Source organism: Eptesicus fuscus, chromosome 18, assembly GCF_027574615.1.
Source record: "Eptesicus fuscus isolate TK198812 chromosome 18, DD_ASM_mEF_20220401, whole genome shotgun sequence".
NCBI classification, from domain to species: domain Eukaryota; kingdom Metazoa; phylum Chordata; class Mammalia; order Chiroptera; family Vespertilionidae; genus Eptesicus; species Eptesicus fuscus.
This window is the reverse complement of record NC_072490.1, coordinates 37,325,030-37,348,669: the sequence shown is the minus strand read 5'-3', so window position 1 is coordinate 37,348,669 and position 23,640 is coordinate 37,325,030. Positions and strand designations below refer to the sequence as shown.

At 44.4% G+C, this 23,640-nt stretch overlaps 1 protein-coding gene and 2 pseudogenes across 4 annotated transcripts in view; 2 read left to right on the top strand and 1 right to left on the bottom strand.

Moving 5' to 3' along the window:
- The window catches only part of SETD5 (SET domain containing 5), a 93,293-nt gene extending 84,227 nt beyond the window's left edge, over positions 1-9,066 (top strand). For all 4 annotated transcript variants that reach the window (XM_054729696.1, XM_054729700.1, XM_054729699.1 and 1 more), the window contains 5 exons: positions 1,094-1,564; positions 4,136-4,431; positions 5,538-5,671; positions 6,152-6,240; positions 6,549-9,066. In XM_054729696.1, the coding sequence (XP_054585671.1) occupies positions 1,094-1,564; positions 4,136-4,431; positions 5,538-5,671; positions 6,152-6,240; positions 6,549-7,157 (1,599 nt within the window). In that variant the 3' untranslated portion in view covers positions 7,158-9,066. The remainder of the gene's footprint in view (positions 1-1,093; positions 1,565-4,135; positions 4,432-5,537; positions 5,672-6,151; positions 6,241-6,548) is intronic.
- Positions 9,067-14,125: 5,059 nt separating this feature from the next.
- Positions 14,126-14,226, bottom strand: LOC114228636 (U6 spliceosomal RNA; annotated as a pseudogene).
- A 2,478-nt stretch (positions 14,227-16,704) lies between these two features.
- LOC129147164 (DNA topoisomerase 1-like) lies at positions 16,705-18,378 on the top strand (annotated as a pseudogene).
- The last annotated feature ends 5,262 nt before the right edge of the window (positions 18,379-23,640 follow it).

Sequence of the window (23,640 nt, the reverse complement as noted above, 5' to 3'; positions counted from 1 at the left end):
CATGAATCCACATAGAGTAAAGACTCTCTCACATAACCTTTTATAAATTAACTGTTAACACACACCCCTTCTTCTAATAAAAAATTAGTATTAAACACAGTGACAGTTGACCAAATTCCGAATCAGTAGGATTTTATAGAGGATTGTGAAACTGAGAAAGGTTGTATTATAGTGTACTAGAGGTTTTCTGCGTGGTTTTTGCTGTCTTACAAGTATGGTGTTCTCTCCTCAGGTGCTATAGGTTCTAAGATAGCATATTTTGGAGGCTGACATGGTGTGTTATCTGGGTTTCTGGAACCATTCTTTCTAGAGTTAGTTAGTTGACCTAGTGATGGAAAATCTTGGTGTTAGGAGGTAATGATAATCAAATAGTAGATGGGGCTTATTTTTGGTACATTTCAGCATTTCAGATACTCTGCAGTGATGGGCATTAATGGTATTGTGGTGTGTTGACATAGATTAGAGGTTAAATAAGAATTAAGTGACCAGAAGGTTTTATGAGGAACATACCTATTTAATAGTGAAAGTGAATGAATAACTGGTTGGTTGATGTCTTGATGCCATTCTCCTTTACTGAACCAGTACCTTAAATACTTGACTTTCCATCTACTTTCTACTTTCTTTCAACTTTTCCCCTCCTTCCACCTTCCATCAATATTAACTTAGAAACGAATAACACCAGAAGCCAGTTATATAAGCCAGCTGGTCTCATCTCTAGCATACATGGGGCTCAGGTAAATCCCAAATTAATACTGCCAATCCCTTAATGTAGTGCAAGGTGATTCAGCAAACTTGATGAAAGGCTAAGCAGGCAAAGTAGTCACATTTGGCCAATTATCTAATTCTGATTTTTCATTATTCTCCTAAAGAAAGATTTGAAAGTAATTTGGGAATGGTGGGGGTTGTTAGTGATCTGGCCTGTATGCATATTGCTACATGGGACTCTTACAGATGTTAATGGCATTCTCTCTTCTGCTTTCATCCCTTTTGTCTCTGCTGTTCACCTGTGCCCCTCTTCCCTCCTTTCTTTTCTGCCCTTTGACTGTTTTCCTTCTCCCCTACCCCATGTCTCCATTGATTTTTATTCTTTCAGCTTTGTCACCGAAAAGACCTGGACTTGACAAAAGCAGGCTACCTTGACTCCAACACTAACAGCTGTGCTGACAGACCTTCCCTCATCAACTCAGCTCATTCTGATCTGGCTCCTCATCCCTCCATTGGGCCCACCTCTGAGACTGGCTTTCCCAGCAGGAGTGGGGATGGACATCAGACCCTTGTGAGAAACTCGGACCAGGCATTTCGGACAGAGTTTAACTTAATGTATGCCTATTCCCCATTGAACGCTATGCCTCGAGCAGATGGATTATATCGAGGGTCTCCCCTAGTAGGAGATAGGAAGCCTTTACATTTGGACGGGGGATATTGTTCCCCTGCAGAAGGATTTCCCAGCAGATATGAACATGGTTTTATGAAAGATGTCTCTCGTGGATCCATGTCACCTGGTGGTGAAAGAGCTTGTGAAGGAGTCCCATCTGCCCCCCAGAACCCACCACAGAGGAAAAAGGTAAGTTTCACACGATACAGAGCACTAACAATAGATACTTATGAAGTTACCACCATGTGTTCAGCACTGCTCTCAGTGCGAGGAAAACAAAGATAAGTAAGACACAGTCTCTGCCATGCCCAATAAAATACAAGCTGTTTTAATACAATTTGATAAATTTTGTAAATAATCAGCAAATTTAAGTGCCTATCATGTATGTGCCATACACATAGTAGGCAGTTCAAAGAATAGAGCAGTGGAAAAGAATATTAGCAATCAGTTGTATTATTTAGCACTTCCCATGTTCTAGTTACTGTTAAGCTTTATTAAGCACTTAATCCTCAAAATAATCCTGTAAGATAGGTAATTTCCCACTCTGCAGATGAGGAAACTAAGGCAAGTTGAGTGACTTGCACATGGTCACACAGCTAGTAAATGGAAGAGCCAGGATACTACCCAGGTCTGTTGGAGTCTCAATTGCATGCTCTTATTGCCACCATGCTATATTGCCTCCTAGGTTATGCCCTAATGGGGCTCATAGCAAGTGATAATTATATTAATAAGTAATTAATTACAATGGTAATGGATGCTTCAAAATAGTTGTTCAGATGTGGTGAAAACATCTTAACAAGGGAACCTGCCCAGTCAGATCTGTGGAGGGTACTTTAAGAACAAGCAAGAAGCTCCTGGCCAGTTTGAAGGGTGGTGGAGTGAGAAATAACAGGTCACTGATTTAGTTGATCTTAGACAATAAGTAAGGAGGAATCAATCATCCAACAAATGAGGGTGAGGATGTAACAAAAGAGGAAGCAGAACAATTAATTATGTGACAAGTAATTATGGATGGGATGTAATTGTAAACAGTTGAGTGTTGCCATGGTGTCAGAAGAAGGGTGGGCAGAGTAAGGAGGTGAATCAAGAGAGTTGGGCAGAGCCAGGCTATAGAGAGCTAGCTAATGGTTTGGGACTTGGCTTTTAAGCAATGCCTGTTCTAAAAATTACAAAGCCAAAAGTTTTATATCAGTGATTTTTCAACTAGAGGCATTTGGATATGCATGCGAGTATTTGGGGGTTGGCACAGCAACTTTTATTTATTGGGAAGGGCTAGAGAAGCTAGATGCTCTGTGTGTATGACAATCTCACATAATTGCAAAATATCTGTAGTACTATTGGTAAAATGTAGCCTAGTGGCTTTTTACATTTATGTTAAAATAAAATACATTACCAAAAATTATTAACTCCTTTCCAAGATTGTGTCTGAAAAATGCATATGTAAAATTTATCTTATTTTGAGTTTTGTTATATTTTACATTTGGACAAAACATGAGAGCCCTAAGAAGATAGAAGGAGAAAACACTGGCAGATAATTTGGAATAAAACAGCAATGGATTTTGAAGACTGTTGCATGAACAGCATTGTCTATCAGGAACAAAAATGGAAATAGACTTTGGATTTCTGGTTTCATTATGTGCAAAAGTGATTGAAATCATGATTTATTTCAGAATTATTGCTGAGCACCTGCTATTGGCCAGTTCTGTGCTGGATGTTAAAGATTTAAAAAAAAAACACAAATAAACTTGTTCTTTGCCCTGATAGACCATACAGTTTAGTGGGGAAACAAGCAAGACATTGTAACAGACTACCAGCAGTGTAAGCCCAGTACACTGTAGCAGCACAGAGAAGGTATGCCAGGCAGGGCAGGGAGAGGATTGTGTTGTGGCAGTCATAAAGAATGAGGCAGATGAACAATGAGATGGGGAGAAATTTCCATGTCTGTATAGGTTAGAGCTGACTTGCTACAATAAGAAGTGAAATTATTCCCTTTCTCCTTTTATACTAGTTTCTCTATGTGTATGACAAACACTAATGAATCTCTTGAGTGTATCTTGGAAAATTAAGCACATTTAATAACCCTGAAGAATTGGCTTTTTCTTTTGTTTGGGGGTATTTTTTATATTTTTATTGATTTCACAGAGGAAGAGAGAGAGAGAGAGAGAAACATCAATAATGAGAATCATTGATTGGCCGCCTCCTGCGCTCCCCACACTGGGGATTGAGGCCCCAACCCAGGCATGTGCCCTGCCCAGGAATCAAACTATGACCTCCTGGTTCATAGGTCAATGCTTAACCACTGAGCCACGCTGGCCGGGCTTCTCTCTTGTTTTTTTAAACAGCTATCTCTAAGGATTTCTAAGGCATTAGAAAAAGCTATCAGAATCACCTGGAAGGCTTTTTCAAACTACGTAAGCTCCCAACTCTCCACCCTCCCTTTTCTAGGAGCTACCGTTGTTGCAGATAACTATGATAGCACTGTAATCTCACAAGTTTTTCTGAAGGCAGAAAAAAATGTTGAGTTCTACTAGTGAACACCAGTCCTCAAAAATATTATTACCTGGTGTCTTCTCTTCTTACCAATATCTAACTGATGTAAATATGTAGCTGTGCTCAGATCTGCCATACCTGACAGAAGTTGCCAATGTTGGTACCTGCTTTGTTTGCATGGCTTGCTAATGGTTTATAGGGGTCCGTATCTCCCAATTGCTACTGATCCACTAACAATGTCTAGAGTCCTATTTGTTATTTCCTTCCTAGGTATCCCTGCTGGAGTACCGCAAACGGAAACAGGAAGCCAAGGAGAATTCTGGTGGGGGCGGTGACTCTGCACAGAGCAAAAGCAAGTCTGCAGGAGCTGGGCAAGGCAGCAGTAACTCACTTTCTGACACTGGTGCCCATGGTGTGCAGGGATCCTCAGCCCGAACCCCATCTTCCCCTCACAAAAAGTTCTCCCCATCTCATTCCTCTCTGTCCCACTTGGAGGCAGTAAGCCCATCTGATTCCAGAGGCACTTCATCTCACTGCAGACCACAAGAGAATATCAGCAGTAGGTGGTAAGTTGATATTTGATGCTTTAATAATTAAATGAATCATTCCCAGTTTTATCTAAAATGTATGGGAACACTTATCTGAGAAAGCCAGACAACAGTGCCCTCGATCCTGTTCAGCTGATTAAATAATATCAGCCAGAACCACCCCCTGCCCCCAGCTTTACAAAAGCAAACAATGGCCACCGATCCTGTTGTACACCACTTTGAACTGCATACAGTATAGTATTTGCTGGGCCCTAACACTGCCTCTTATGTTATCTCATTTCATATGAAAGGTAAATCAGGAGTTCAGCTCAGTTTCACTTTAAATTGACAACAGAAGTCTCAATTCCACACAGCTAGCAGAGAGATAAAGACATATTCTGAAAGGACTTGTCTGGCTTAGGGGAGACCACAAATAACTAATACTGATGGCAAGTACTTGAGTATCCTAGATGAGTGAAATAGAGGATGAGGCAGTTCAGTGATCTTGAACTGAAGAAATGAAGTCTGGGAAAGAAGAGGTGGGGCTCAAATACTGTTTATTAATCTACAAAACATGTATTAAATACTATGTGCCAGACACATGACTTCACAGGAGAGAAAACTTAGCATTTCAAAATGGGGGTTGAGCACACTCTCCCTCTTGGGAGCATGCCCATGACTTTCCCTTCCCCCAGGTGTGTCACCTCTGCTTTTCTCTCTCCTAAGCTCCAAGGGCCCTTCTTTTGCCTCTGTAACTTGTGCCCTGAGCCCATTTCTTCTATGGCTCGCTTTTACTACCTCTGTAACTTTCTAAACTTTCTCTTATAATTTGGCGGGGGGCGGGGGTGGGTTTAAAAGAAGTAGATATCTTTAAATTTACTTTTTCCTTGATTGCTTTTCTTTTTTTTTTTACATCAAGATGGAATGTAATTGTTTTTTAATTCTTTATTGTGCTTTTTCTTTAAAAGTTTTTTCTTTTGTGCCTGGCATAGTTTGAGGCAGAGAAAATACCTTGTTTTAAATTGATGTCTAAGAAGATGTTTTTTAAGTGAATATGTTGTACAACCTTTGTCAGAGATTCAGTTGTTCCAGACTCTTGACTCTGAAATCCTGCAGCATAAACTTGCACCCTGTTGCCTTCACAGGATGGTTCCCACATCAGTAGAACGACTCCGAGAAGGAGGGAGCATCCCCAAAGTCCTCCGAAGCAGTGTGAGGGTGGCCCAAAAAGGAGAGCCTTCTCCCACATGGGAGAGTAACATCACAGAGAAAGACTCAGGTAAGCCTAAGGCTTTGTGCTGCTAACCAGTTCAGGGACATGTGACCAGGCTCCATACATTTCATAACAAATGCTAGGCTAAGGTGAGTCAGCTTCTTATGTGGTTGGGCTTCATTGTATTCACGGTTCCAGCTTGGTTTGCTTCTACTCTTTTGGGCTACAGCATTCTTAAGATCTACCATTGCTTTCTCTCTGTCTGCTTTTTTTTTTTTCCCCAAGGGATACATTTTGGTAACTCATCTGTCCAAAGGCCTGGAAATCTACCCTGTTGGAGGATGAAGAGAAAGGAGACAGGAGTCAGATCAGGCATTTAAGACATAGCCCATAATTAACCACTCCTTTTGCCCTTGTCGCATGCTACACTCACCTTATTTGTCAGAAAGAGAGCAGCATGGGTTAGTGATGGCATTGGTGATTGCAATAAACAATGGCTATTTCTCAGTTTCTAAGAAGCCAAGTTGATTTTGTATTACATTCCAGACCCTGCAGATGGAGAAGGCCCAGAGACACTGAGCTCAGCACTCTCAAAAGGAGCGGCCGTTTACAGCCCTTCCAGATACAGCTACCAGGTGAGGCAAGAAATTGCTCATTTCTGGGCATAGGAGTATGTTCTGGATGCCAATGTTTTGAGATGCCATCTTTATGTATAGTTTTAGCAGCCTTAGAAATAAGCTATCATCTGCTCACCTTCGGGTAATCAAATCATTCCAGAAAAATAAGTGATCAGAGATAGCTATTTTGCGGTCTTTGGTATTCTAAAAAGAACAGTAGTTAAGATGAAGAAGAAAAAGGAGGGTGTTTTAAATATTCACAAACCTAAATGGCTTAAATAGGGGCTTTTTCACCTCTTTATCTTTTTCTTCCCAACTCTTTCTAGCTCCTGCAGTGTGATAGTCCACGGACAGAATCACAAAGCCTCCTTCAACAAAGTTCCTCCCCCTTTCGAGGACATCCCACCCAATCTCCAGGATACAGTTATCGAACTACTGCACTGAGACCTGGAAACCCCCCCTCTCACGGTTCTTCAGAATCCTCCCTCTCCTCTGCGTCCTATTCCAGCCCCGCCCACCCTGTGTCCACAGACTCATTGGCCTCATTTACGGGGACACCAGGGTATTATAGCAGCCAGCCACATTCTGGAAACAGCACGGGCAGCAGTCTTCCAAGGAGGAGCTGCCCTTCTAGTGCTGCTAGCCCTACCCCGCAGGGGCCCTCAGACTCACCGACCTCAGACTCGGTTTCCCAGTCCAGCACAGGAACTCTGAGTTCCACCTCCTTTCCTCAGAACTCTAGGTCGTCATTGCCATCAGACTTACGGACTATCAGTCTGCCCAGTGCTGGGCAGTCCACTGCCTATCAGGCCTCCAGGGTATCTGCGGTTTCCAATTCACAGCACTACCCGCACCGCGGGAGTGGGGGTGTGCACCAGTACCGACTCCAGCCATTGCAAGGGTCGGGAGTCAAGACTCAGACAGGACTTTCCTAGGGCTTCTGGATTTGGGCAAACAGAACTGAATGAGCCCATAGCTGCTTCCTTCCAGCTGCCTCTGGAATCTAGGCCAAGCAGATTGCTGGGGAAGGGGGTACAAGGTGCCAGAGGATTGGGTCTGGTCGACAAGAAACAAGACTTGTGGTCACAACAGGCTCAGGCCTTGGAGAAAGATGTAAATCTTGTCTGAAGCAGAGACTATAAAGAAGTTTCTCCCTGCTGTTAAGGGTACATTGTTGACAAGCAAATGGTGTTTCGGTTAGTAACGGTTCTAAGTGCAATGAGTTGTGTTGAAGCCTCCGTCTCCCATCCTTGCCTGTAGCCTGTAGTCACTTGTGCAGTGAGGACATCTTTTTAAATCCAAAAAAAGTTTTCTTTTCAAAGGAAAAAAAAAAAATGTGAAAAGAGCCAATCTCCAAACCCCAAGCCATCTGATAGTGTTAGGGTTTTATGCACTTAAGAAAAAAGGTAGGTATGTAAATGTTCACCGGAAGACAACCATTCCAAAAGCAGATATCCAGCCAAGATGTGTCCACCAAGAATGTTCCTACCTTTGTCTTTAAATCACTGAGAAATAGGCAGGGATAGTGAAGCTTGGAATGTGCTCTGACTAAGGGGTGCCTGGCTCTCTGAAGAAAAGCTTGTGGTCAACTCTTGATTATTCAGGAGCAGATTAATCTAGTAGATTGTCTGAGCCCCCAGCTGTTACCATCCCACTCCCCTTCCCCAAGCTATTTCACAGCTCAGTAACCCATGAAGGTAATAGGTAAAGAAAAGAGGAATGATAAGTGAGGTGGGCCAATTGCTACTTATCAGCTGTTGGCAATAAATTTACTTAGGAAGGATCCCAGATGGTTTGGGAATTCTTTGAATTTTATTTTTTCTGCTCCCAATTAATCAGGAGTTGACGATCCCATGAGTAGGACCGCCTCCGTGATTGGGGAGCATGCACTCGTGACTGCAGGGTAAGAGTGGAAAGATGTGTGGAGTGGTGCCGACAGGACTGTGATTGTGTGTGGGCATGTTCCACATTTCTTTGGGGGATGCTCATTTGAGAGTGGCCTGGGTGAGACAGTTAGGAAGCCACCCACGCACCTAACACTGTTCTGGATGAGAGACAAGAGCAGACTGGCTTCTCCCCATCAGTGCATTGTGCCTGTTGTACGCCCCTGGAGGAGCCCTGGAGCCAGCCCAGGTGGGGTACACAATCTTTTTAAAATTCCATACGGTTGCCAGCTTCTTTCTTTCACTTGTTTACTGTAATATCCGGCGTGTTTTTATTTATCTAATTTTGTATTCAGTTATAACCATGGTAGGGGTAGCAGATCTATGACAGGTGTAATCCCTGGTGCTGCAGTGGACCTTACTTCTTTTCTTTTGGACAAGATAATACTGTGAGTCTCCCTCCTTCCTTCCCTCCAGATTGTTTTTTTTTTTTTTGTTTTTTTTTTTTGTTGTTGTTGTTGTTGTTTTTTGCCCAGCCTCTTCCATCCCCTTCCTTCTACCCTTCCTACAACTATCATATGCACAGTCTTCTCTCTTTGTGTGTGACTGTTACAAAATTTCATTTTTTCAAAATTGAAATCAGGTGTTTGCTCAAATGAGGGGAGATTTTTCTTTTTAATGCTGACAACTCAGCAGAATACTTTTCTTTTTGTTTCCCCCACAAACCCATCAGTCTGGGAGAGCCTTGGGAGTGGAAATCATGTGGCCTGGGATGCTGGTTTCTTTGTATATTATATAAAACGTATGTAAATGTCTCTCCATTTGGGCTGGGGTTTGCATTCTCTCCTTGGCTGTTAACCAAGGGGAGAGGCCAGCAGGCAGGCAGCCCTCACCCTGCCTGGCACGTGCAGAGACCCCAGCCACTCTGTGTGGGCAGGGTGCTGTCAAGACCAGACCTCTGGGGGGGATGGGGGCGGGGGGGGTGGGGGGAACTCTTGGAAGGGAAGAAGTATCACTTCTTTCTCAAGTGGAGTGTTTACACCTTGATGTAACATTTGAACTTTCACAAGAGATGTAATAATTTTGATAATAAAATTCTTAACCATAATAATCATAAAGTTGAGAACTTCTTTGTCCAGTTCTGTGACCTTGCCTTGCCGAATTTTCCTGTTTCCTTACCTGAAGAGGGCAGGTGTACCATAGTTCAGGAGGATGTGCTCTTGGTGTTGTGCCTATAATGAGGCCAGGAATATGGATTGGTCTTCATTCTGCCTTTTATTATGATTATGGGCAGGCCAGTCTGCAGCAGAGGAACTGAACATTGCAAACTGACTTGAACCAGACTAGAGTTCCTGACCTTGGCCTTAACCTTATTCACTCAGCAACGATTTATTGGCCTCGTTCTTTTCTATCAAATAATTTCAGGCATTGTTTTTGGTGGTGGGTTTATGTGATTAAAATGGGGCATGAGGAAGGCAGATAAAAATAGCTGCTTTCAAGGTGCTTATACTCTAGAGCAGGGTGAGAACTAAACCAGTCCATAATTTCAAGTAGTCATTACCATGTTATTGTCTCACAGCTGTTACATAACTAGGGAGGTTGAGGGGTCACTCTAAATTAGTGAATCAGGGAAGTTTCTAGGAAGGTGACATTTAAGCTGAGACCTCAGTAGTAAGGAGGTAGTCATGGGATGATAAGAATAAAGATCGTTCCTGGGGAGTTAAACAGCAGGTACAAAGCTTTTGAGCAAGAATGCTGTGGTTAGGATATAGTGAATGACCAGGGCAGGGAAGAGGGGTGGTAGATATCCAGGAAGATAGGCATTGGGTCATATGGCACAGTGGTCAGCAAACTGGCCTTTCTCTGAAGGGCCACATAATACAGTTAGGCTTTACGAGCCATGTGGTCTCTGTCACAACTATTCAGCTCTGCCATTGCAGCACAAAAACAGCCATAGGCAGTATATGGCTGAGCTCCAGTATATTTACAGAAATATGTGGCCAGTCAGATTTGCTGGTACCTGAGGGACAGCCTGTGGGTTTAAAGAATCTGATTCTAAGTACAGTGGGAAAGTCATTGCAAAATATTAAGCAGAGAGGTAACATAGTCTAATTTATGTTTAATTTGATTGTTTTGATCCAATTGGGAGAGAGATGAATAGATGCCAGGAAACCAGTTTGGAAGCTATAGCAATTATTTAGGCAAGCAACAATACAGTGATGCTATTAAGACAGTAATAACAGGGATAAGGAGAAATACTTGGAATCAGGGCATGTTTTGCAAGTAAACAGCAGTGCTTACTGATGGATTGCTGTAACAGTATTATACTGTTTGACAAATATTTGCTGAGACCTATGATACACTACCACTTTGCTAAGCATATAAGGGATTCAAAAATAGATAAAATGCTATCCATTTCTTTAAGGAGCTTAGGAAGTAACCAGTTGGGGACATAATAAAAATTATCTTTGTTTGAAGGCCTTTCCAAAATGCCTGTAGGAGTACTTAGTAATCTTACAACAGCCACAATTGAATTCTGCCCAGGGTGAAAAAATAGGTTCACAGTCTTCTTTAAGAAGTATTTCCATATATAGTGCCTTTTAAAAAAATCTATATTCTTTTAATTGATTTCACAGAGGATGGAGAGAGAGAGAGAGAGACATCAATTATGAGAGAATCACTGATTGGCTGCCTTCTGCACATCCCCTACCGGACATGTGCCCTTGACCAGAATCGAACTGGGGACCCTTTAGTTCTCAGGCCGACGCTTTATCCACTGAGCCAAACTGGCTAGGGCTGTAGTGTCTTTTTAAGAATATATTTTTATTGATTTTAGAGAGGAAGGGAGAGGGAGAGATAGATACATCAATGATGAGAGAGAGTCATTGATCTGCCTCCCGCATGCCCCCTACTGGGGATGGAGGCTGCAACCCAGGCATGTACCCTGACCTGGAATCAAACCATGACCTCCTGATTCATAGGTCAATGCTCAACTACTGAGCCACTCTAGCTGGGCCATATATAGTGTCTTATTTGGTCTCATAATTCTGAGAAGGAAGCAAGTCAGATGCTAGAATTTAAAGATGGGAAATTGAGGCCTGGTTCAGTGTTACAGGGCTTAAGCTCATCTGATTATTGCCAGAATTGGAAGGTTCTGTTCTATAATTATTTACTAAAGCCCTACTGCGTGCCAGGCTATATGTAAAGTGCTAGGAATGTGAAGGTAAGGCACCCATGCTATTAGAAGTTAGTATATTTGCTATTGTTATCAAGTACCTACTCTATTATTAGGTACTGTACTTTTGATATGGTACAAATGTAAGAAGCTGAACAGTATTAAACTAGTGCAGTGGTGCATCTTATTTATGGCTTTCCAGATTGTCAGACTCTTCCATTTATGCCATCGTCTAGCTCATTCAGACTTAATGTATAAGGTAGGTATTATCTCTTTTATAAGTTTTTAATGAATTTTAGAAAATACAACTTGTCCAAGATGTGTCTCTTCTAAACAGCAGATCCAAACTGACAGTTTTGGAAATTTTTCAGTTTATCAGTAGAGAAAGCTAGAAATGCTGTGAATCTGTGCCTAGAAATCACTTAACTAACTGAAAAAGTATGTCATACCCTTTTCTACCTTGTAAACAGCAGTCAGGCCTTTTTGGCCCTGGGGCATCAGTGTGAGGGTACAGGGTTCTCACTTTAGCAGAGGTCACCCTGAAGAAAAAAGTGCTTCATTGGCCAAATGAAGTGGTCCATTTGCTTTGAAACTACATAGATTACTAGTATAAGCTTGTCAACCAGAGCTGGGACAGCCTCTATAATCTTCTGTGAAACTCAGGGAGATAAGAGGGGTTTTGCCAAAGTTCTTAATATATATACCCTGTGCTCAAGGTTGATAAAGGCAACAACTTAGAGAAAAGCATAGTCATTGAAGAAGATGGTGTTCCCTTATAACTTTTACCTGTTTCTATTTTCAAAACTTAACCTGGCAGTGATTCTAAGATAATACTGTTTTGAATATTTCTCAAATCCTTCATAAAAGTGCACAGAGTGGCCATGGTAGCAAAACAAAACCTTGAGCAACATTACAAGAAAACTAAGTATCCCCCATGAACCCCAAAATAAGGTATGTAGAAATAAACCACCAATAGCCACAAGACTTTCATGGTATCACCTGTTCCAGAAGAAGCAATGGAGCATCTGTTGCATCTCAACTCCAGAACAACAAATTCTCACTTGGAAGTTCAGTGAGCCAATTTGAGAACTACAACCAAAATTGGGAGAGGTTTGCAGTGGGTACCAAGGATGCTTGGTTAAGCCAAGGGACTGGAGCAGTCTGAGCCCAAAAAACAACTAACCAGCAAAGCCCCCACGGACAGAGCTCCACATTGAAAAGATACTCTTAATAGAATCTAAACTTATCAGGACAGTCAAAATAGAGATAGGGTTGGGGGATCACATTCACTGAATAAGAGTGAAGCTAGGATTTTTCCATTAAATCCAGGATGTATTTTCCTTCTGGGAATAAGTTATTTAACATATTTATTAACTCCTGAAAGAAACAGTTATAAAGTCCTACTCTGTGCTGAGTTCAGCTGTTTTTTTGTACATTTCATGTATTAATACTTTACACACAAAAAGTACTGTAGAAACTTGAAACTAAGCTCATAAATCATGTCTCCTTAAAAATGAAGAAAAACTAACATAAATGTGCTTAACAGAAAGGGCCAAAGTCAAATGCCAAAGAAAGCAGAATAATATCCCCACGGATAATAAAGACATGCAGATAAAACAAAAGGGCACATCTCCAAAACTAGGAAGGAGTCCCAACCTGATAAAGAGTTGCTACAAAAAAACCTATAGCTAACATCCTACTTAATCAAGAGAGACTAGAAGCTTTGCCACTAAGACCAGGAATGAGGCAAGGATGTTCACTCTCTTACATTTGTACTGGAAGTCCTTGCTAATGCAACCGAACAAGAAAGGGAAATACCTACACAGATTGGGAAGGAAGAAATGAAACTGTCTTCGTTCACAAGTGACCTAATCGTCTTGTAGGCAATCCAAAAGAATTAACAAAAACAAACTTGTACAACTAGCGTGCTAATAGCAAGTTGCAGAATACAAGGTTAATATACAAATGTCAATCACTTTTCTATATACCAACAAATAATTGGAATTTGAGAATTACAACATTTACATTAGCACCCAAAATAAATAAACAAATCTAGCAAAATATGTACAAGAACTCTATGGGGGAAAACTACAAAACTGATGAAAGAAGAACTAAAAAATGGATATTCCATGGTCATGGATAGGAAGACTCATTGTTAGGATATCAGTCCAATACAATATTGAAAGAGAAGAGCAACGTCAGGACTAACACTGTCTGACTTCAATCATTAATATAAAGCTACAGTAGTCAAGACAATGTAGTATTGAAATAAGAACAGAAGGAGATCAATGGAACAGGATACAATGCCCAGAAATACTGGTAGACCCATACAAACATAGCTGATATTTCACAAGCAGAGGAAATACAGACATCCTTCACAAAATTTAACTCAAAATGGATCATAGACCTAAATGTAAAAACCCAAAACTATCAAACACCCAGAAAACAGGAGAAAAAACCCTTGAGTTTGACAATGACTTTTTAGTTGCAACTGTAAAGCTATCATCCATGAAAGATCATTGGTAAGCTGGACTTGGTAAAAATTTAACTTCTGGAAAAGACACTATCAAGAAAATGAGAAGATAAACCATAGGCTAGAAGAAAATATTTGCAAAAGATATATCTGATAAAGAACTCTTAAAACCCAACAATAAAACAGTCTAAAGCAATCTACAGATTCAATTCAATCCTATCAAAATTTGTCATTTTCTTTACAGAAATAGAACAAAAGCAAGCTATATTATAAAGCTATAGTAATCAAAACAGTATGGCATTGGCTTAAAAACAGGCACATAGATTAATAGAACAGAATAGAGAGCCCAAATAAACCCATGCATGTGTGGTCAATTAATTGGTGGGGGGGCTGCTTCACGAATTTGTGTGTCATCCTTGTGCAGGGACCATGCTAATCTTCCAATCCTATGTAATAAAAGGCTAATAATGAACGGTGGAATGACCAGTTGCTATGACATGCACTGACCACCAGGGGGAAGCTCCTGTATTAAGCGTCTGCCCCCTGAGCCCTGCTCATGGCTGGCGAGCGCAGCAGCGGTGGTGGGAGCCTCTCCCACCTCCATGTCAGCATTAAGGATGTCTGACATGGCTTAGGCCCGCTCCCCGGTTAGAATGGACCTAAGCCGTCAGTCAGACATCCCCCGAGGGCTCCTGGGCTGCCAGAGGGTGCAGGCCAGTCTGAGGTCCCCCACCACAGTTCACAAGTTTCGTGCCCAGGCCTCTAGTTTTAGTATATGTGCTGCCGAAGCAAGCACTATGGTCAATTTTTTACAAAAGTGCTAAGAGTATACAATGGTGCTGGAAAAAACTGGGCTGCCATATGCAGAATAAAGCTGGGCCACTAACACCATATACAAAAATTAACTCAAAATGGATTAAAGACAAATGTAAGACTGAAACCATAAAACTCCTAGAAGAAAACCTAGGTGGTAAGCTCTGTGACACCAGTTTTGGTGCTGATTTTGTGAATTTTACATCAAAGGCAAAGGAAACAAGCAAAAAAAATAAACAAGTGAGACTACATCAAACTAAAAAGCTTCTGCACAGCAAATGAAACTCAACAAAATGAAAAGGCAACCTATGGAATGGGAGAAAATGCTTGCAAATCATATATCTGATGATAAAGAGTTAATATCCAAAATATATCAAAACTCATACTACTCAGCAAAAAAATTTTCAATTTAAAATTGATAGAGGATATGAACAGACATTTTTCTGAAGAAGACAGAGACGGTCAACAGATACATAAAAAAGTGCTCAACTTGCCCTAGCTGGTTTGGCTCAGTGGATAGAGCATGGGCCTGCAGACTGAGGGTCCCGGATTCAATTCCAGTCAAGGGTACAGGCCTGGGTTGCTGCTCAATCCCCAGTAGGAGGTGTGCAGGAGGCAGCTGATCAATGATTCTTATCACTGATGTTTCTATCTCTCTCTCCCTTCCTCTCTGAAATCAATAAAAATAAAAATATTTTTAAATGACATTTTAGTTAATAATGGTCCACACATACAGTGGTGGTTCCATAAGATTCTAATGGAGCTGAAAATTTTGTATTCCCTAGTGACATGGTGGCTGTCCTAACACTGTAAAGTAATGCATTACTCGTGCATTTGTGCTGGTGCAGGTGTTAACAAACCCACTGCACTGCCAATAGTGTAAAAGTATAACACACACTATTCTGTGTACAGTACATGATGTTTGTTAATAATAATAAATGACTGTGGTACTGGCTTATGTATTTACTGTATGTTTATTGTTATTTTAGAGTACTCTTTCTACTTATAAAAATGAAGTTTGCTTTAAAACATCATGCTGTGTTATACCAACAGCAGCCTCATACATCTTGTGTTCATTGCATCTTTTTATTGTATTTTCTCTTGTGCTCGATTTAATCTTGTGTTGTTTTGTGCAGTGACATGCTATATAGGCTTGTAGCCTAGGAGCAATAGGCTACACCATATAGCTAGGGTGTGCAGTAGGCTATACCATCTAGGTTTGTGTAAGTGCACTCTATGATGTTCGCACAATGACAAAACTGCTTAACTGCTGTCATGAAGTGGTGCATGACTGTAGATGACATTCTAGAAAATGCAAAACTATTGGGGCACTAAAGGATTGGTTGCCAGGAGATGGAGAAAGGAAATGAATGGGCAGAGCACAGATTTTTCAGATGGTGAAACTGTTTTGAATGATGCTGTAATGATACATGTCATTATACATTTGTCCAAACTGTGGATTTGGGGTGAAAATAATGTGTCAATGTAGGTTCATCAACTGTAACAAATGTACCACTTCCATGAGGAGTTTTGGTTTTTTTTAAATCCTTACCCAAGGACATTTTTCCATTGATTTTTAGATTAAAGAGTGGAAGGGAGATGGAGAGACAGAGAGAAACACATCAATTGGTTGCCTCATGCATGCACCCAGCCAGGGCCCACGCCGGAGAGGAGCCTGCAACTGAGGTACGTGCCCTTGACCGGAATTGAACCCAAGATCCTTTGGTCTGCAGGCCAACGCTCTATCTATTGAGCCAAACTGGCTAGGGGAATATTTGTGGGGGAATATTATTAATATGGAAGACTGCACCTTTGAGGCAGGGAGAATATGGGAAATCTCTGTACTTTCTGCTCAATTTTGCTGTGAACCTAAAACTGCTCTATAAAAAAAGTGACAAATATAGAAGACAGGCAAAAATAAAATGACACAACATGTGGATAAAAGATAAAAAAGCAAGGGGACAAATACCAAAAGTTACAATTCAAGGAAATGCGAACTTAAGCTGTTACACAACTGCTGGGGTCCGCTCCCGCTTACCGCACCTCGGGGGGCCTCTAAGCCCCGCACATGTCCCTCCTACCTTCTGTGTCTCCTCTCCTCGGCGCCGCTTCCCCTGCCCCTTGCTGCTCTGGCCCAAATGAGTGGGGACCATCTGCACAGCAATTACCAGATCGCAGCGGATTCCCGATTGAATGACTCATAAACACCAAGATCAGAAACTGGCACCAAGAGCACAAGAAGGATGAGGAGGAGAACCAAGAAGTCCAAGCATAGCAACAGTGAACATAAAGATTCTGAAGAGAAACACAAAGAGAAGAGGGAAAAGCAAGCACAAAGATGGAAGTTCTGAAAAGCATAAAGACAGACAAAAATGAAAGGAGGAAAAGGTTAGAGCCTCCGGGGATACAAAAGTAAAAGAAGGAAAATGGCTGCCCAGCCGGTGTGGTTCAGTGGTTGAGCGTCAACCTATGAACCAGGAGGTCCCGGTTCAATTTCCAGTCAGGGTATATGCCTGGGTTGCACGCTTGATCCCCAGTGTGAGGGGTGTAGGAGGCAGCCCATCAATGATTCTCTCTCCCTCTCCCTTCTCTCTGAAATCAATAAAAGTATATTAAGAAAAATGGCTTCTTGAGTCCACCACAAATTAAAGATTGAGCCTGAAGGTGATGGCTGCTTTGCTCCTACAGAGGATCTGAAGCCGTTTGAAGAGACCTCCAGATGAGGAGGATGCTGATTATAAACCCAAGAAAAATAAAACAGGATATCAAGAAAGAGAAGAGCCCTAACCAGTTTGGCTCAGTGGATAGAGCGTCGGCCTGCGGACTCAAGGGTCCCAGGTTCGATTCTGGTCAAGGGCATGTGCCTTGGTTGCGGGCACATCCCCAGTGGAGAGTGTGCAGGAGGCAGCTGATCGATGTTCTCTCTCATCGGTGTTTCTGGCTCTCTGTCTCTCTCCCTTCCTCTCTGTAAAAAAATCAATAAAATACATTTAAAAAAAAAAAGAAAGAGAAGAAATGAAAACTAGAGGAAGAAGAGGATGGGGAATTGAGAAAAAAAAAAAAAAAAAAAAAACACCAAGAATAAAGATAAAAAAGTTCCTGAGCCAATAGGAAGAAAAAGAAGCTGCAGAAGAGGAGCACTATCTGAGGGCACCAAGTGGAAATCCCTAGAGCATAAAGTCCTGTATTTGCTCCACCATATAAGCCTCTTCCAGAGAGAGTCCAGTTGTACTGTGATGGTCAAGTCATGAAGCTGAGCTCTAAAGCAGAAAAAGTCATTCCGTTTTTGCAAAAATGCTTGACCATGAATATACTACTAAGGAAATATTTAGGAACATTTCTTAAAAGACTGGAGAAAGGAAATGACTGAGAAGAATATTATTACTAGCCTAAGCAAATGTGATTTTTACCCAGATGAGCCAGTATTTCAAAGCCCAGTCAGAAGCTTGGCAACAGATGAGCAAGGAAGAGAAACTGAAAACCAAAGAGGAGAATGAAATTACTGAAAGAATATGGCTTCTGTATAATGGTTAAACCCAAAGAGAGGATTGCTAACTTCAAGATAGAACCACCTGGGCTTTTCCGTAGCCGTGGCAACCATCGCAAGATGGGCATGCTGAAGAGGCAGATCATCCCCCAAGGACACAATCATCAACTGTAGCAAAGAGGCCAAGGTTCCTTCTTCTCACACTCCTCTGAACACGCTCTTCAACAGTGGCCTCCTTGTTCCCCAATCCAGTGGACACAGTTTTCAGACCCGAATTTTGGACCTCTCTGTTTCACCTGACCAGTTGACCTTCCCCTTTCCATAACAATACATTCTCATTGTTTTCTTGGCTCTTTCATTGTCTTCTCCTTTTAGACATCCTTTCCTCTGACCTTTATAGGCTAGTGTTTTCCAGCGTCCCATGGCCCCATGGCTTTTCACACTACACCGTCACCTGAGCAAGCTCATCTGTGTTTTACATTCCAACCATGACCTGAATGCTGTTTCTGGTCCAGATCTTTCTTTTGAGCTCTCACAGCCATATGTCAGCTAACTACTGGAAAACTGCACCAGGTTGCCCCACATGTCTCTCACATTCAGCATGTCTCATCTTGCTCCCTTGCTGTACTGTCAAATTTTCTTCTTAACAATCCTTCTGATGCCACTCTCTATTCCTTACCCTCACAATCAGTTACCACATATCCTCAAGTCTACTTCCTAAATATTGACTTTCTACCTCTCAGGGACACTGCCACCACCTTGCTTCAGGCCAGACATTTGATTTCTCTTTCATTAAAATGTCTCCCTCTAATTCAGCCCCCTAACACTGCAACCAGAGTTATTTTTCTGAAATGCAAATCTAATTGTGTTCCTTTGCTGCTTAAAATCCTTCCATGGTTCCCCACTGCTCTCAGATCTGGAGCTTTGCCATCATCTGGCCTTTGTCTCTCCAGACTAATCAACTAATCTCTGACCCTCCCTGCCTCACACTTTACAGTCCAGCATTTAGTTCTCTGCACAGACCATTCTATTTCTTACCTCGAGCTCTGTCCTCAAGATGCTTTCTTTCTTTTTCTTTTTTTTTTAAAGTAGCTATCATCAAGATAAAGAAGGAGGGGGGGGAAGAGGGGAAAAAATAGCTATCATAGTTTTTATTTGTTTATTTTTAAGCCTCACCTGAGGACATTTTTTTCTATTGATTTTTAGAGAGAGTGGAAGGGAGGGAGGAGGAGGAGAGTTGGAGAGAGAGAAATATTGATTGGTTGCCTCCCCCATGTGCTCTGATCAGGGCTGGGGATGGAATCTGCAACCAAGGTACGTGCCCTTGACCAGGAATCGAACCTGCAACCCCTTGGGTCCATGGGCTGACGCTCTAACCACTGTGTAAGATTGGGCAGGGCCTGCCTTCTTTCTGGAGTGGCTTTTCTGACCCATGCCGGCCTAGGTCCTATTTACCCTACAGTAAACCTCTCCCCAGCTCTACCCACCCTTCCAAAAGCCAGTAAGGTGTCCCCACCCAGGGCACCCACAATTCCCTGCACCTCGCAAATTTTACATTTTTACATGTCACTTCCCCAACCAGACTGGCCATTAAGTCAGGGTCTCTGTTTTTGTTCCTTCAGTGCTTAGTCTATACTGAGTGCTCACAATTCCCAAGTGCAAAAATGTAACGTAGCTGCCATATGGGGCATGTTACAATGCGGCAGACACTACAAAGCAATCCACGTACATTCCCTCATTGTTCCTTACAACTTTCCCAAGATCACGGTTGTCACCCACATTCGTTCAGTGGGATTTAGAGAGAGGTGAAGGGGCTTGTCCACACAGGCAGAAAAGGGTGGGGTCTTGTTTGCTGCAGTCCGACTCCTAAGTCCAAAGTCAAGTCTGTGCAACCAGGCATGTGCAGACTGCCAACGCCCACTCCATCTGTTCTCTCCTTTCCCTTGGTAACAGAACCTCAACTTTATTTGGGGTGGCGATGGGCCCAGTTAACAGACCACATTTCAGCTAGTGTGCTCCTGTGACTCAGTCCTCTGGGACTTCCAGAAGTCTCCTTCAAAGGAAATGCGGACCACATGACTAGATGCCAAGCAGCCATGTTGGGCCATGAAAGTGGCACTGAGGAAGACGGAGCCTGAGTTTCTGACCACACTGCGGGCCACACTAGACATGGTCTGGCTACCTCCGACTTCCTGCGATGGGAAAAGAACTATCCTGCTAAGCCACAACGGTAGAGCTCTGTTACGATGCAGCAAAACCCGGTAGTCAGGCTGAATCCCACCCCTCTTGATCCCCTGGGGGCCGACTCAGAGAAAGAGAAGCCAGCATGGGTGATGTAAAGTGTTTCTTTATTTGAACATCATTCCACCTGTACTGAAGCTCAAATCCAGCAGCAGCAGAAGGGGTCTGGACCGAAATAAGTGTTACCAAGTGGAACAATGAACAGTGAGGACACATTCAGACAAAACTTACTAATGGGGTGTAGACAACACCAAGCTATCCTAACATCACACAGCACAGGCCCTCTGAGGTCTGCTGGTCAGAGCTCCGGGAAGGACTGTGGCTCCCTTGTTCCTTTCTCAGGAAACTGCAATCCCACCCAAAGGCTAGCCCTGAGCCTGGCAGGGGCCTGTGGAAGTTTCTTGTGCTGGGAACATCCCAGCTTCTCCAAAGAGAGGGGCTCCCTTTCTCAGTCCACACTGGAAGCTGGAGAAGGGGGACTCCCCTGGGTCCAGGCAGGAATCTCAAAAGAAGTCCAAGGAATTTTCCCCACAGCCTTGTCTATAAGTTCCCAATGTCTTGGCTGTTCCAGGTGTGACAAGGATCTCGATTCTACCCATGGTCCTCATGCCCTCAGGAAATCAATGTTTTCCTCCATGGGTACTGGTCCCCAAAGAGGAAAGTTTTCACATCCCGGGGACCCAGAAGGATCTGACCAACCAGCGCTCTGAACCACGTCGAAGTTGTGGCCACGTGGGCCTATCCTGAAAGAGTCCCCAGCTCGGGGCAGGGAAAGCTGGGGGGTGCCAGACCCTCTGACCCAGTCACAATTGGGAGGAGCACCTCAGAGAGCTGCTCAAAGCTCAGCTTTCAGGGACCAAGAGTGCCAGAGACCGCTCTCTCTCTCTCTCTCCCACCTCCTCCCAGAGGCTAAACCCCGGTGAGGCCATTCCACAAGCGTCCCCTGGCCATTATGGCTTCCTTGCTCCACACTTGGGCTTCCCTGGGGCCCTGGCTAAAGCACCTGTTACCATTCTGCTCCCACCTCTGCTGAAGCCTCAGGGACAGAGCTGTGGTTTGGTCCCCACTCTGACTTCTTTCCCTTCCTTGTGTTCCTTTGGTGTTCCTTCAGCCCACCCAACACGGCTTTCCGAACCCCAAATTCCTCTGCCAGGGCAGCAGCTGGCTGAGCGGATGGTGTCATGGAAACACTGTCAGATGGTCTCCAAGGGAATGAACCTCCCTCTTCTCTACCATTCATCCGCTCCAGTGGCGCTAACCTGCCCAGAAATCATCTGGACTGTCCCCTGGTGTGAGGGCTGGCCGCCGGGGCCCGTCCTTGGCCTCTGAGGGGGGAGGGTCTAGCCTCTCCACAAGGCACATGGGATGGTGGGCCCCTGGCACAGTGCACACACATAAGCAGCTGCTCCCTCTTCCTCAACAGCCTGTGGCCTTCATCCTCCTCCTCTCCTTTCCCTTCCATTTCCCCCTGCATCCCAGTCTGGTCTCCCACCACTGTCTAGCCAGTGCCTCCTTCCCTATCTCTAATTCCTCTTTCCAGTCCCCTCCCCCACCCCCACCCCCACCTCAGGTTCTCTGTCCCTCTGGGTCCCCCTTCTGTTCACTCTTCCTCTCTCCTTTCTCCATTTCTGGACCTCTCTGCCCCTCCCTCCCCCTTGCTCTATCGCTGCCTCTCCTTCTCCCTCTCTCCTGTCTCATTCTTTCTCCCACCTCTGTCTTCTCCCCATTCCTAACCACTTGATCTGGACTCTCTCTCTCTGCAGCCTTCCAACACTGGGTTTTGGTTTGGATCTGCCCGCCCCCCCTGCCCCCACTCCCTCCCTCCCACAAGGCTTTCCTGTCCCTTCCCTTCCACCTGGGACCCTAATGCCCAGCCCCACCTGCAGGCAGCCTGCTGAGGAAGGTGCCAGGGGGCTGCAGTGCAGGGCTTGGTAGGAGCAGGAGAGAGGGGGCACGGTGCTGGGCAGAGCACTGGGGGAAGGTGTTTGCCCAGCGGGAGGGTCAGGACTCGGGGAGCTCCAGGTTTCAGGAATCCTACCAGGATCCAGCATCCGATCCGGGTTGGGTCCAGATGGGGGACTCGGACAGAGGATTCCTAGAGTCTGTCTTGGAAACCCTCCCTCTCAGGTCCAACTCCAACGGAAATGAACACAGGTTGGCAAATACATGGCACTAATGCTTTTCTCCCCTCCTTTGGCTGAGCCAACAGAACAGAATGGTGGGGTCGCAGGCTCCTCTCCAGCGGGCCCTGCAGCCAGAAGCAGGCACACTGGAAGAAGCCCACATGCCGCCTGGACTCGGGCCTGAAAGGGGCTGCCACGCCCCCAGCCAGGTGACTCTCCGGCCAGGTCCATGCGGCAGTGAGGGAAGTCCAGAAACACCTGAAATCTCCCTCAGTTGCTTCTCGCCAAGCAGGAGGGAGATGCCCCCCATGGTGGGAGGAGAGAGGACTCCTCATCTGCCTCCCCACACATACTTAGACACACACACACACACACACACACACACACACACTCACACACTCATGCCTCGGCTCCAAGCACTGCCCATCGGGTGGCAGACCCTGGGCATATCGCAAGGCGAGAGGTGGGCAAAGAGGAAAAGAGGTGGGGATAGGGTTACAAGGCCTGGGGATGGGGACAGGGGGTACCCTGTTCAGAGGTGACCTGCAAGTTCAAGTTATGCAGAAAAGTATCAAAGAGGCAAGACAGTCCCTGCCCTTAGCAAGTGCCAGGGTCAGGCAGCACAAGAAGGGGCAGAGGGGTGATACCTCCCCTGATGCCCCACAGTTAGGCCCCTCCCCAACCTCCAACCCTAACAACAGGGCCAAAGGGTCTGTGCTGTACAAAACAAGCTGGGGTCGAGGGTCCAGTCAGCGCACGACGTCCCAGCAGAGAGGCCAGGCCAGCCCCAGGCAGAGCCACTCCTGGCCCTGGCTGCCTGGAGTCCCGGCGTCTCCTCCAGTTCCTTCTGGGGCTGTGCGTCTTTTCTCAGACTCGGGGCTGGGCAGGGCGCCAGTAGACAGGGAGGCCCTGTGCTTTCTCCCTCGGTGCAGCTCAGACTCCTTCAGGAGAGCTGGGAGCAGGCTGGTGGCGCCTGGAGCTCTGCAAAGATGTGATGGAACCATCATAGGCCAAAAAAAAAAAAAAAAAGGAAAGAGTTTGGTTGCCCTGGGGCAGTGTCTTGAATAAGTTTCTGCAGGAGGCAGGGACCAGAGGTGGCAAGGATGCGACCAGGCAGTAGCTCCCAGATCGAGGGAGCCTGGGGCACTGGAATCCCAGTGCCTCCTTCCCCGGGAGACTGCAGGGCCCCAGGCCAGGTGGGAGAGGAGAGGAGACCCCCAAGG